Source organism: Pygocentrus nattereri, chromosome 8, assembly GCF_015220715.1.
Source record: "Pygocentrus nattereri isolate fPygNat1 chromosome 8, fPygNat1.pri, whole genome shotgun sequence".
Classification (NCBI taxonomy): Eukaryota; Metazoa; Chordata; class Actinopteri; order Characiformes; family Serrasalmidae; genus Pygocentrus; species Pygocentrus nattereri.
In genome coordinates, this window is record NC_051218.1 from 24,802,122 (window position 1) to 24,817,489 (window position 15,368).

General features: G+C 39.4%; 1 protein-coding gene across 2 annotated transcripts in view; it reads right to left on the bottom strand.

Moving 5' to 3' along the window:
- Nucleotides 1-15,095, bottom strand: part of gsr (glutathione reductase) — a 64,271-nt gene extending 49,176 nt beyond the window's left edge. The window contains exons 1-5 of one of the 2 annotated variants that reach the window (XM_017698467.2): nt 14,752-15,095; nt 8,775-8,801; nt 6,105-6,193; nt 5,685-5,754; nt 4,148-4,295 (exon numbers count right to left, since the gene is read on the bottom strand). In XM_017698467.2, coding sequence (XP_017553956.1) covers nt 4,148-4,295; nt 5,685-5,754; nt 6,105-6,193; nt 8,775-8,801; nt 14,752-14,979 — 562 coding nt within the window. In that variant the 5' untranslated portion in view covers nt 14,980-15,095. The remainder of the gene's footprint in view (nt 1-4,147; nt 4,296-5,684; nt 5,755-6,104; nt 6,194-8,774; nt 8,802-14,751) is intronic. The other variant, XM_017698468.2, reaches the window with a different exon arrangement.
- Nucleotides 15,096-15,368: the final 273 nt, after the last annotated feature.

Genomic DNA, 15,368 nt, shown 5'->3' on the forward strand with positions numbered 1-15,368 from the left:
TGCTCTGGATGTTTTTTTTTTGTTGTTCCAAGATATTTGAAGTCATCCACCTTTAGGACCTCTACTCCTTGCATCTTCACCTTTCCACCTGCCTCCCTCTCATTCACACACATGTATTCCGTCTTGTCTCTACTGACCTTCATTCCTCTCCTCTCCAGTGCAAACCTCCACCTCTCCAGATTCTCTTCCACCTGCTCTCTACTCTCACCACAGATTACAATGTCATCTGCAAACATCATGGTTCATGTAGCCTCCTGCCTGATCTCATCTGTCAACCTTTCCATCACCATTGCAAACAAGAAGGGGCTCAAAGCTGATCCCTGATGTAACCCTACCTTCACCTTGAAACCATTTGTCACTCCAACTGCACACCTCACCACTGTCTCACTATCCTCATACATGTCCTGCACCACCCTAACATACCTTTCAGCTACACCTGACTTCCTCATACAGTACCACAGTTCCTCTCTTGGCACCCTATCATATGCCTTCTCTAGATCCACAAAGACACAATGTAGCTCCTTCTGACCTTCTCTGTACTTCTCTACCAACACTCTCAACGCAAAAATTGCATCTGTGGTACTCTTTCTGGGCATGAAACCAAACTGCTGCTCACTGATCTGAACCTCCGCCTTAGCCTTGCTTCAACAACTCTTTCCCATACCTTCATGGTGCGGCTCATCAACAACTAACCCTTGTTCTTAAAAATGGGGACCAATACACTGCTTCTCCACTCATCAGGCAGTAAATATTTACTAAATATATAGTAAATATTACTATAGTTTTTTCTTGACTGTTGTACTTTTAATAGCAGTTCTATAGATTTAATTAGAAATTTTCCTGTTGGCTAACAAAGAAAACACTTACAAAATGCCTCTTCAGGTTTTTACAACAGTACAATATTGGTCCTGGTCACTTCAATAGCTGAACAGATTTAAACCACTGCAAGGCCTCATTGAGTTTAATAAAGGCTGTGAACATACAACAGGAAAAGCCAGAAGTGTCAGTTGCATTATTGGAGAAATTCATAGTTCTATGAGATCTGAAAACCACAGTCTCTGAACTAAATGAAATGCACTGTTGGCTGAAAATACAACAGTAAAGCAAATCATTGTTTATGTTGTCAAGAATAAAACAAGAAAGCAGGAATCTGTATTAGTAAAAAGAGACTTTAGTGATCCAGTCATTTATCAGTTGTCCTCCGCCTGCATGGAGAATGTTCTCAAGCCTACTTTATTAAACATGTAAAACAGAAATAGTTAATTATCTTAAATTAAGTAAATACCAAACTTCAGGTCAAATAGACTGAACTTTTTGATAACTAAGTGTCAAGTCTCTAACAGAGAACCTAATTTTCTCGATGAGCAACTTATTCATTCCCAATGGTGGAAACACACCTAAGGACTGTCATCACTACAGAGCCACAACACTCTCCCTCACTCAGAACACTCTGAAAGAGATGCATTCACTGGATGAGAGCCATGATCATGATCAACTGGGTCTGTTGGAGCTGTTGGAAACACCAAAACCCCACGAGTAATTCACACTTTCCTCCATCACCTCACCTAAATCTCCCTACAACCATGGAAAAAGCTTGTATCAGCCTGAGCAAGGCTATCACTTTTCCTGTCAGCCAGTCCCAAGGTCCTTTGAAAAACCACCCCAACTTCTCCTCCACGATCATCTACTGCCTCATATTTCCTTCAATCCCCCAGACCTTCCCCGAAGAGGTGAACACTCCCACTACTTGTAGCACCTACAGAAACAAGATCCTCAACCATCAGAAAGCCAGCCTCACTATCTCTCTCATCATACCCTCCTCCACTGAAAAGGCCACCCCATTTTAAGTAATGTGAAAAAGGGATTTTTTCGGGCCCAAGCTGCTACAGTGATGATGGCAGCAGAAACAGATAGAAAATTTAGTACATATCAGATAAATGTGAATGTATCCGATCTGCATGTAAAATGTGAGTCACAGCGTTTGGAAAAGAGTGCACAAATTACTAAGCTTTTCTCAATTTTAGATCTCTCACAATTTACAGATATTGTATCTTATTTCCACTGATCGTGATCATTTTGTTATTGTTGGTGATTTTAACTGCCATTATGATTCTGATGTTTTGCTGAATAGCTTCAACTCAAAAACTGATAATATATGAGATTGCAAAAGTTAAAGTTAAAACCATGTCATGCCAACAGAGAGAACCATGGTGGAATGCTATTGCAGTTCAACTGCAAAAGCGAGAACATAGGAAAACCAAATGCATATGGTATAAGGCCAAACTTCAGATTCATAAAGAAATCTCCAAAGACAGGCTGTGTGATTACTATTACTATTATTATTATCAACAATAACAAATAACAATAGCAAAATACCCTTCACAGTATTAGTGTCAACTGAAAGATGTAATGAGTTTGCATACTTTTTAACACACTAAAACCCATAACAGATATTAGCATATCTATATCCATCAATGAGCTTGTGCCTTCTTCATCACCCCATAAACATTTCATGGTTAAAATATTCTAGTTTAGTGCTATTTATTATGACATTTAAATCAACACTAAATCATCTCAAATCATCCACTTACTTACTCACTTTGATATCACTGACCATAAATTTCTTTTAGACCGACTTAAGAAATGGGTTGGACTCTCAGGAACTAGAACTAGTCCATAACCTGTGTGTACTAATGAATTTTGGTTTTAGTTTGGGCAGTCATGTCAAAGCCGTGACAAAATGCTGATTTTACAAACTTGAGAATATCAACAAGATTAGAGATTTTCTGACTGATCCAGACTTGGAGATACTCAGCCACACCTTTATTTCTAGCAGAACTGTAGTATAATGGTCTGAAGAAAAAATGGAAAAAAACTTCTCACTAGAAGTATAACAAAAGGAATACATCACTCTCATTCACAAATCTTTACACTGCTTACCAGCATGTTAAAGAATAAACTTTCAGGTACTATCACTGGTCTATAAAGGACTTGATGGTATAAAGAAAGGTGTATTTATCTGATATGCTACAGCTATATGAATCAAGCAGAACTCTCAGATGACTAGGAACTAGTCAGTTAGTCCTGCCTCAGGTAAAGACTTAACATGGAGAAGCAGTGTTTAGCTATTGTGCTGCTCTAAAATGGAACCAGCTGACAGACAGCATTAGAAGCGCCTAGACACATCATTCTATTTGAGCAGACTTTTAGCTCAGTTTAAAACTGCAGTTCTACTTCATTTCTATCCTGTAACAGTTCTTTATCCTAAAACTGTTTTTTATTTGATTTTTAATGTAATGTTTCATTTCTTCTCTTTTGAATATAGTGTTTAGATAGATAGATAGATAGATAGATAGATAGATAGACAGACAAAGGCGGTCGCACTTTTTCCCTCTCCTCTCCCTGATCTCTCCTGCTTTGCTTCTGTGTTTAGTCTTTTGTCTACGCTCTTTACTGAGAAACTCTCTCTGCACTGTTCTTCAAACCTAAAGAAATGGATTTGATCAAATGGTCTCTCAATGCAATTGACACCATTTTCTCGACGAGAAGTCCTGGTTCGGGGGAACCAGCCTGTCCTGCCGGAAAGTTTGCAGCTGGCTACACGATGGATGTGTGGGAGAGGTGACGAGTCGTGTGCCTGGCGGCTCTTTCCGTGAAGGATATTGAGGACGTATACCTATTCGGAACCATGATTACAGGTGTTTTGCTGATTGGATTAGGCATTGCCCTGGTGTATCACGAAATTTGCGGAATGAGGGCAGCTGTCCACGGCCCCTTAAAGCTGCCCGACATGACTGACGTGGTGGGCAGAGCTGCCAACACTCAGACTATGACCGTAAGTCGTACCCTGGATAACATCGTGGAGAAGCTGGTCGCCTTGCAAAGGAAAATGGATCGTTTGAGTGACCACTTGGTCAAGGCCACTGCTGGAACATCGCATTCCTCCAGAAGAACACTGCAGCGAGACACTCTTATCTCTTCCCCCACTTCCCCGGATTCCTGCTGATTGTTGACCCTGCCTGTGACCCAATCAAGGCTGTCTCCATGGCAATTTGTTGTGTTATCGCCATACCACCCTACGGACTGTACTGCATAACTAAACTTGCCTTGTTTGATTTATATAAAATGAAGGCAGATCTCAGCTTACCTGGCACATCCTTGTCACTAACTGTAGACGGGTGTCCACCAGTGGCAATAAGGATGTGTGGTGCAGAGTATTTCTTGCCATTGACTTCAACAGTAGGCTCTGGGTCATCAGTGAATCGTGCATGGCCTTGAATGGTCTGAATTTTGGCCTGTGTGCAGCAAGTAATAAGTATCATACATTACCATCAATACAAATGACTGTGTGCATTATTTATCATTTGCAATTGCAACTGAATATTCACTGAAGCCATGGTATATACAGTTTTACACACAAGATAGGAAATATATATGGCGTTCAACATAGACATGCATGTAAAATTAATTGCAATCTATACTCACTGGCCACTGTATTAGGTACCTGTTTAATTGCTTGTTAACACAAATAGCTAATCAGCCAATCACATGGCCGCAACTCAATGCATTTAGGCATTGAATGGGGAAGAAAGGTGTTTTAAGTGACTTCGAACGTGGCATGGCTGTTGGTGCCAGATGGGCTGGTCTGAGTATTTCAGAAACTGCTGATCTACTGGGATTTTCAAGCACAACCATCTCTAGGGTTTACACAGAATGGTCCAAAAAAGAGAAAATATCCAGTGAGCAGCAGTTGTATGGATGAAAAAACCTTGTTGATGTGAGAGGTCAGAGGAGAATGGGCAGACTGGTTCGAGATGACAGAAAGGTAACAGTACAGTAACTCAAATAACCAGTTGTTACAACCAAGGAATGCAGAATAACATCTCTGAACGCACATGTCGAACCTTGAAGAAGATGTGCTACAGCAGCAGAAGACCACACTGGGTGCCACTCCTGTTAGCTAAGAACAGGAAACTGAGAATATAATTTGCATGGGCTCACCAAAATTGGACAATAGAAGATTGGAAAAATGTTGCCTGGTCTGACGAGTCTCGATTTCAGCTGCGACATTCAGATGGTAGGGTCAGAATTTGGCGTAAACAACATGAAAGCATGGATCCAACCATGTGTTGTATCAATGGTTCAGGCTGGTGGTGGTATAATGGTGTGTGGGATATTTTCTTGGCACACTTTGGGCCCCTTAGTACCAACTAAGAATCGTTTAAATGCCACAGCCTACCTAGTATTGATGCTGACCATGTCCATCCCTTTATGACCAACAGTGTACTGATCTTCTGCTGGCAACTTCCAGCAGGATAATGCACAATGTCACAAAACTCATGTCAACTCAAACTGGTTTCTTGAACATGACAATGAGTTCATTGTACTCCAGTGGCCTCCACATTCACAAGATTTCAATCCAATAGAGCACCTTTGGGATGTGGTGCAACGGGAGATTCGCATCATAGATGTGCAGCCGACAAATCTGCAGCAACTGTGTGATGCTATCATGTCAACATGGACCAAAATCTCTGAGGAATGTTTTCAACACCTTGTTGAAAGTATGCCACAAAGAATTAAGGCAGTTCTCAAGGCAAAAGGGGGTCCAACCTTTCACTAGCAAGATGTACCTTATAAAGTGGCTGGTGAGTGTATTTTCACATTCACAGATTAAAAATGCTTACCTTGTCTAGATTTTTCTGGTAAATCTCATTCAGGTGGCCAACATAAGCATCCCTTTTGTTTTTAATCAGTCTGAAAACAAAAATATGTCACATATGTGTCATCTGAGTTAGTGACATCAAGCAAGTCATCTCTTATCTCCTGCTAATACCTCCTTACTCCAGCAATTCTGGCAAAAAATTCTCTGTACCACTCAGAATCAGTTTGACTTAAAATTTGAAGGTGTGTACAGACAGCTTGCTTGGCCATATGATGAGGGATCTCTGAGGGTATGAGAATAGGATTATACAGTCATGTCAAAACATTAACAGCAGCCATCTGTTGCTTCTGCACTGTAAAATTATATCATTTTCTAACATACACAGATTCAAGTTGCTTACATTTCCCTAACAACTCTTAAGTAAATACATGATTTTACTTACTGCCAACTAAAGTGGGTTTGTGCTGCCTCAAAGCCATAGTCTGCATGATCATTAAGATATTCAGCATGGGTTGATGCATTCCACATAACCTGCAACCAAACAAATGAAAGGACATTTTTAATGGATACATTACCCCAGTGACACAGCACAACTTTTGGAGACAAGACCCACAATCAAACTTTTTATGTAGTACTGAATGAGATTTCTACAATTCTCAACTGCCAGTTTGGCTGGCTTTTCTTGAGCAAAATGCTCCAGTTTTCTCACGTTTGATGGACGCATTCTTTCAACTGTGAGTTTGCACAGATGTTCAATGTTATTCAGATTAGCATTCTTAGCAGGCCACTTCAGAATGGTTCAATATTTTTCTCCCCTTCATTCCTAGTTGCTTTTTTTTTTTGGATTGTATCCTGCTAACCAAAAACTTAATTTCCACAGGGCCGTGGCTTTTCAACATGCATACAGTAAAGCTTTATTCTCTTAAAATAAAGGGGATATTCTTGGGTTTTCTTCCATAGAGCCCATTTTACATTAATCAGTGTTGCACCTTGAGCTTGAAGGATTGTCCAAGTTATCATTGATTCCCTCTCCACCATTCAAACAATCTCCAATCTTAGGTAAAATGTTTTTTTGCGATCACATCCACGAATGTTGGCTATAGCCTTACACAGTCTCATTGTATTTACCACAGTGCAGTTTTGAAACCAACCTCAACAACTACACATCAATACAAACTTGCACAGTAGCCCAATAACAAACTATGCACAGGTTTGAACACCCTGGTCAAATTACATGTTTTGTTAATTTTCCAAATGAAAATAAGTCAACATCCTCTACAAAGAAAAAACTTGCATATGGCATTTTTCTGCTACTTGCATTGTGTCTATTTATTTACTGGGTTTAACATATTGGAAAAAAATAAAATATGTATAAAATATACCATACATGTTGCACTGGCCACATTTTGTTTTTATGTAAAATGAATGTTATGTTTTGTGTATTAAATAACATATCCATTAAAATGTTCAGAAGCGTACTCTTTGTAGAAGATGTGTACTTATTTTCACCAACAACTAGAGCTGGGCGATAAATCAATTTTATCGATTCATTCGAATTTACAGTTAAGGACGATGTGTTTTTATGAAAATCGATTTTTCTCAGATTTAATTTCCGCCACTGACCCTTTGGGCTCCCGTAGTTCAGAATCACCTTAGCCCCTCCTCCCGCACACTTGTACAAACAACATGACGGTGGTTGGGGGAAAGAAAGAGCTTGTGCCCAAGAAAGGAGTAACCAGCTCCATGGTCTGGAATTGGTTCGGTTTTGCGGCGACGGACACAGACCAAACAAGTCCTTGCTGTAAGGTGTGTTTTAAAACGGTCGCTTCCAAAGGAAGCAGCACTACAAATTTATTCCAACACCTTAAGCAGAGGCATGCAGCGGAGTGGGAGAAGAGCTGCTCCCAGCGGAGTGAAAACAGCCGCAACACTAGCAGCACTAGCACGTCATCCAAAGTAAAGCAACGGTCCCTGACACGTTTTTGAACTGTGTGCCAAGGCTGGGAAATCTGGCAAAGAAATACCTCTCAATCCAAGCTACAAGTGCCCCCTCAGAGAGGGTTTTCAATGTGGGGGGTAGCATTGTTACATGCCACCGGGCAAGCCTCAAGCCAGAGGTGGTGGACAGACTCATCTTCCTGGCTAAAAATGTTTAAAAAGCAATGAATAACAGAAGGTTGTGTATGCACTACAGTTTATGATTATTTGTTTACATATTTAGGGTACCAAGCTTTGTCTAATCCATTGGGGAAAGGTGCTTACGCAATAACAAGCTGGCATATTAAATTGACAAAAAAATAATAAAATTGTCAGTTTTATCAAAAAAAGACATTTATTATTTTTTATATATTTTTGTTTAAGATGCATTTTAATTCGAAGGTGTTTATTTTAATTTGAAGGTGCATTGTCTCAGTGCAAGTTTGAATCTAAGATATGTTGGAGAAAGTTACTGTATGTTCATTTACAGTGTTCACTAATGTCCATCACTGTTTACAATGGGATGGTCTGCCATCTCATCTACAAGCTTGTTTTTTGGCTTGTTTCTGTTTGCACTATATCCTCAAAGGGGAAATTTAAGTCAAAACACAAGTCAAAACACAATAAAGATAAAACTGGTTTTGACCCACTTCTTTGTCATCTGTAGTTTGAATTTAGCAAGAGAAAAAAAAAATCTATTAAAATCGAAAATCAGATTTTTTGTGAAAAAATCTAAGATTTTTTTTTAGGCCATATCGCCCAACTCTACCAACAACATAAACAAACATGTAACTTGACCAGGGACATTCAAACTTTTGCATAGGTGTGTAGTAACAGCAACTAAGGAAGGCAAGATTTGCTAGTGTTTATGAAAAGTCAGTTGGTCAAGTATAGATTCATGAAAAGCAGTGGCAGTTATGCATTGATAACAAAAGAGGTAGAGGTGATTCCCATGTCCCCAAAATGCATTTGAAAGAAAACCAGTACACCTTGCATACCCAGATGCTACATTACACTTTACTCCATTACTACACATATTTTGATCACTAGATGCTCCATCATATTCAAGCAAAACGAAAACAAGACAGATTAAATATTTAAAAAAAATTGACATCTGAATGTAAAGCAAGATTACCTTCTTAGGAACACAACCAACATTTACCTGTAATAGAAAGCAAAATTTGTGTGAAATGCATGTCACTGTCAGGTCAGCATTAATAATCATCAAAAAAGGCTAAAATTTTAAACAAAACAATTGTTTTTCCTAATCTGGTCCTCTATAATGCTTGCATAATTATAAAATCTGCATTCAGGCCTACACACTTTTTTAAAAAATCTATGGGTTGTTGAGTAAATTTCATTTTTTTATGCATTCTTTAGTAAAGAAAATAGTTCTATGTAGAACCATGAACACTCAAAAAACCCTTTACATCATTAAGCAGTTCTTTGCATTTGTAAAAGGCTTTTCAGATTAATGGAGAATATGTTGTATATGGTTCTACCATTTTGACACTATATAGAACCCTTTTCAAAGAGGTTCTATATAGCACCATCTTCAGCACATTCTCTTTCAATATGAAGAACCTTTTCATAATGCAAATAACCCTTGAATGATGAAGGGTTCTTTGAGTGTTCATGGTTTCATATAGAACCATTTTTTATTAAAGAACCCAGAAAAAAAAACATCTTTTTAAATGTATAACTGTCTGATGATGGACTGAAAGTGTTATGTTCAAGCATAATATTGTATTGCTGAAAATACAGGCAGTTTACACTGGTGAAACATGAAACATAATTCGATACATATGGCTTACTTGGTATGCTACAACGTATCAAAATCCAATTTATAGACTGCATTTACTTGCACTTACCCCCAACACCTGCATAGCCAAATGTTCTATATATACACATATATATGCACACACAGTCCGAGAATATATGAACAGTAGATCATGTCATTCCCTACCCAAGCTGTTCCAGAACTTGGTCCTGGAGTTCCTCTTTGCTGCACATTTGAATGTTGCCCTGCTCCAACACATCCACTTTAACTAGGCAGCTGATTAGTTGGAACAGGTGTGTTAGACCAGGACAACAACAAAATGCACAGAAAATTAGTACTCTCTGACCATGGTACTTGGCTCTGACTGCCACTGTGGAAGTGTAATTAAGTGAATTAAAAATAAGTGGAGCAGTGAGACCAAAAGAGGTAGGTGTCATTCAGCACTGGTTTATGAGTAGCCTAGCCATTTGGCCAGCCTATCAGCTCACTGCCACTTTGCACTCACAGACATAATGGACATACATGTGCTGTTTTAAACATTAATTATATTAAAAATGTTTGAGCATTTATACTATGATTTTTCTTAAAATGCTCCACCTTAATCCACTCATTTTGGACTCGCTCGGCAACTCCATCTAGCGTTTGTGAAACCTGGAAGACAGAGTGGTAATCTCCGAGAAGGAGAATGCTGCAGACCGGAGCCCTTAAGGGGAGGAAACTGGGGGCGGAAGTCTGTCAATCATTATTTGCATCAACCAGTTAAATAACTACTCTTGGCTGTCAATCACATCTTGTATTGGCCAACCGCAGATTAGAACGAGCTGTATGTCATTTTTTCGATTAGCCAATCTAAGGGTCTGCGGACCTGCACTCAGCCTGACCTGCACCGCCAGGCTGTTAACGCCGTCAGCACCACTCTGACACCTGATGTAAATTAAGGTATTTAGTATGAACAATTATTAATAGAAACACTCACTTTTGACTATAGTAACAGGTATTAAGTAGACTATTTGAGTTACAATAATCGTATAGAAACACAGAAAATGTATGGTTCACGACTATTTGTCGCGAAAGGGGGGAAATGATGTAAATTAAAGATTCCCAAAATTAAAATATCTTGTATTATGCAGGATAAAACATAAATAAAGTACAATATGGCCTAGCATATTGGAACAAGTGCCTTAAAACAAGTTTCCTTAGTAGGGCGTAAGAGGGAAGAAAAACTTTTTAGGAGGCGAGTGAACTTATGAAATTCTCAAGGCCGAACGGCCAAGATGGAAAAACACCAGCAATCGTGCTAGGGTGTGCTAGGGTCTGCCTGGTACAATGTCTTTTTTATAAAATGACACAGATCTGGCTTGGAGATAATGGTTCCATATGGCTCCATAATTGGATATAATGATTCCATAAGTTAGACGTATGGGCAGAAGAAAATCATCAATTTGGACATAATGGTGATGTAATGAAATTAGGAGATAACAAAAAAGTCCTTACTGAGGGTATAAATTATGTGTACAAACCCTGTATCTGTGTCAGTGTTGTCCTACGGCCTTTGGGAAACATTCTCCATGCTCAAAGAAGAATAAATGACCTGCATTTCTGAAATCTGAAGAGTATTCTTGCATTTTTTAGTTTGTCTGATTCTTTTATTTTCCTTAAATAAACTGTTAAATTCTTCTTATTTTACCAACCATAAAATAACACCTAGGCTTAGTAGTCGAACAAGTGTCAAGCGACGACACACCACAGGGTTTTTGTTGGTTTTATGAGGGGGAAAACAGACGTATGGCTGGGCAACAAGAGCTACACTGAATGTATATTAACGTTGTCATAGTGATAATAAAGTAACTAAATATGGAAACTTTCAAATGAAAACCACGACGATACAACAATGTCGGGTTCATTCGCAGAAAAAACAAATACACCACTGTTGAAACTCATGAAAGCCATGCTGAAGATGATTATAACCATCAGAAATAAAACCTGATGGTTTTGCTTCCTAACGGGAATTGGCTTGATGTTTGCTGTTAGAGACCATTAGGAAATGAACAATTGTACATGGAATCAGTCCCGGAACACCCAATTAAATGATCTGAATCCCCTACACTGTGATATCAACCCAGAACACCATTATCAACTACGGAAAACCACCAACAGACACTTTTAATGGGTTCTACGACTTTTTTCAACAGGTAGGTATATTAAAGGGCCTCCTCTAGCTGTGAACGAAAAACGGATTAAGTGATGCATCGTTAAGCAGAAGCAGCCAAACGTTAATGTGTAAACTAGTTAGATGCAGTGAGAAGGGGAAATTCTGCAGACCTGAGACCTAAAATTATCATAAGCACAAAACACTGAAGGCAAACCATTTCCATAAGGAACCAAGTAGCTAGGGAATAACTTTGTGAACAAGCAAAGTTTAGGTAGAAACGGTGTTGCATGAACTCAGAAAAAGATGCCTGCCAGTCAGAACTGCATAGGTGCACATATTTCTATGTGTTCATGTATTTACCCACAAAGTCAGAAACAATATGTTCTATCAGTTCACTAATGCCTTTATGTGTGATGGTCAGTGAGTGCAGGAACATGTTAATTCCATATATATCAATGTTCATTGTATATAATATATTACAACCCCAATTCCAATGAAGTTGGGATGTTGTGTAAAACATAAATAAAAACAGAATACGATGATTTGCAAATCCTTTTCAACCTATGTTCAATTGAATACACTACAAAGAAAATATATTTAACGTTCAAATGGATAAACTTTATTGTTTTTTGCAAATATTCACTCATTTTGAATTTGATGCCTGCAACACATTCCAAAGAAGTTGGGACAGGGGCAACAAAAGACTGGGAAAGTTGAGGAATGCTCAAAAAACACCTATTTGGAACATTCCACAGGTGAACAGGTTAATTGGAATCATATGAGTATAATGACTGGGTATAAAGGGAACATACCTGAACACCTCAGTCATTCACAAGCAAGGACGGGGTGAGGTTCACCACTTTTTGAACAACTGTGTGAGCAAATAGTCCAACAGTTTAAGAACGTTTCTCAATGTGCAATTGCAAAGAATTTATGGATTTCATCATCTACCAACATTGAATGCCCGTGACCTTCGATCTCTCAGGGGGCACTGCAATAAAAACCGACATCATTCTGTAACGGATATTACCACATGAGCTCAGAAACACTTCAGAAAACCATTGTCAGTAAACACAGTTCGTCACTCCATCTACAAGCGCAAGTCAAAACTCTGCCATGCAAAGCGAAAGCCATATATCAACAACGCCCAGAAACGCCGCCGGCTTCTCTGGGCCTGAGCTCATCTGAGATGGACTGACACAAAGTGGAAAAGTATCCTGTGGTCTGACTAGTCCATATTTCAAAATGTTTTTGGAAATCATGGACGTCGTGTCCTCCGGGCCAAAGAGGAAAAGGACTGTCCAGATTGTTATCAGCACAAAGTTCAAAAGCCAGCATCGCTGATGGTATGGGGGTGTGTTAGTGCCCATGGCATGGGTAACTTGCACATCTGTGAAGGCACCATTAATGCTGAAAGGTACATACAGGATTTGGAATAACATATGCTGCGATCCACGCAACATCTTTATCAGGGATGTCCCTACTTACTTCAGCAAGACAATGCCAAGCCACATTCTGCACGTTACAACAGCGTGGCTTTGTAGTAAAAGAGTGCGGGTACTAGACTGGCCACCTGCAGTCCAGACCTGTCTCCCATTGAAAATGTGTGGCACGTTATGATGTGCAAAATATGACAATGGAGACCCCGGAGTGTTAAGCAAGAATGGGAAAGAATTACACTTAAAAAGCTTCAACAATTAGTGTCCTCAGTTGCTGTCGGAAGAAAACCTGGTTCTCCGGACTGCAGAGACATATATTGTATTCTCCTTTCTACAAGTTCTCTGGCATCATGCTTTTAAACACTTAAAAAAAAAAAGTCTACTATAGTTTATAGGCATTACAATTAATAACACGTACAATATTGTACAATTACTAACGTACATATTGCAGCTACTTATATGAATAATACTACGACGGCGTTTTAAGGCCACTGTCAATAAAAAAATAAAAATAGTAGACTTGGAGAAAAAAGTCGTAATATTTCGAGAATAAAGTGGTGACGTTTCCAGCATAAAGTTGGCTAACTGGGAGGGGGCTGGCACAACGCGCTGCAGTTTTGGTTGCTTTAGGGCGAAGAGGACGAGCACTCTAGTTCCACACACTCCTGTCTCTTTGTGGGTCGCTCATTTTGGTTATCATTATCATTGTCTGTGAAACTTCATGCCCTCTTTGAATGGCACGAATAAGTAGCCACTGATATCTGTGCAGACGACCACTGCTTGCGAGTTCTCCTTTAACAAAACAGACAGTTTCAACCGAGTCCACCTGGCTCTTTAATCTAAATAAACAGATTTTCCTGCACAGCCGTTTCTTTATACTACTAACGGTGTGGTGCTGATGTGCCAGGAGAGACAGGGAGAGTACTCATTTCTGGGTGAAATCGATATGAAATTATAACTCAACCAACTCCCCAACGACCCTCAATTTTAAACAAGGAGGTGCTCCCTTCCCTTTGCAAACCATTTGGCCATAATACTGCGACCTTTCCTCGTATTAATGCCACTTTATTGCCGTGATTCTACGACTTTATTCTCGAAATTTTACGACGTTATTTTCGAAGTCTACCATTCTTATTTTTATTTACAGAGAACCTAAAACGCTGTCGTAATAAGACCCACGCAATGAAAACTACGGTATTTTATGCACGCTAGATACATATCAGATAATACACAAGCCTACAGGGTCTTTCACACAACGTGCTCAAAAATACCGAAATGGAGACAGTAAGTTCTGGGCGGAAACAGGAGACCGAAACCTACTGCGTAATGTACATGTATGTCAATATATAATATTGTAAGTAGTACGAATGTCTAATTTGTAAACCTTTTTATCAGAGAGCCGATAAAACATGTTACAATTACTAGGCGGTGCATTCAAAGCTACTGAAACGTTGTACAGGAATTACATGTTTTTTTAGCATTGCAATGTCTCGTGTGTGGCCTGTGCCTCTGTCACAAGAACGAACATGACCACAGCTTTTACAATATTGCACGCCCATGAACAGCACACAAAACATTTAACATAAAGAGGTGAATCTGGAAACCTCGCGACGCGCTACTCATATGAATGTCCGAATATATAAAAAACCTGCATGATATACACCACATCAACTGTTTTAAGCAATGGAGATGTCATCTCTTTGAGCAAGCGTTTCTGTAACTAGGATTATTTTTTACTCACGCAGGTACCTCCAAGTTTGTGACTTTCGATCACAGCACAAGTGGCGCCAAGCTCTGCCGCCCTTCGTGCACCGGCTAAGCCCCCGGATCCACCTCCTACCACCAGAAAATCGAAACGGGTGACAGAATCAGCCGCCATGCTTCGGCTGAGAACTCTAGACGTTGAGACAGATAGACGAAATGTAAGAAAACACGCCTGCATCCGAGTTAACTGTAACAGTACATCCATGACCAGGAAGTCCACACAACGCCCGACGTAGTTGGACTAATGGGAGGGACATTCCAACGACTGATTTGAATGCCAGTGCTTAGTCATTGTGAGTTGCGACAATGGTCTGTAAACCCCCGAAACATTGACCACGGTCCCTCAACCTCAGCGTCCTGGCCAGACCTGGCCCTACACGGGAAATTAAATGTATAAAATAAACTGTTGATTTACCTGTATATTAGTAAGTTCTTTTAACAATGTTTTCAGTTTTTAAGGCCATTTAAACATGTGTATGCTACAACTGTCCATACTAAACACAAGTTAAACCGCGACTACATTATATTGACAATGCAAATACATTAGCATTAGCATATGCGCTCATTAGCCAGGAGTCAAAAACACATTTGTAC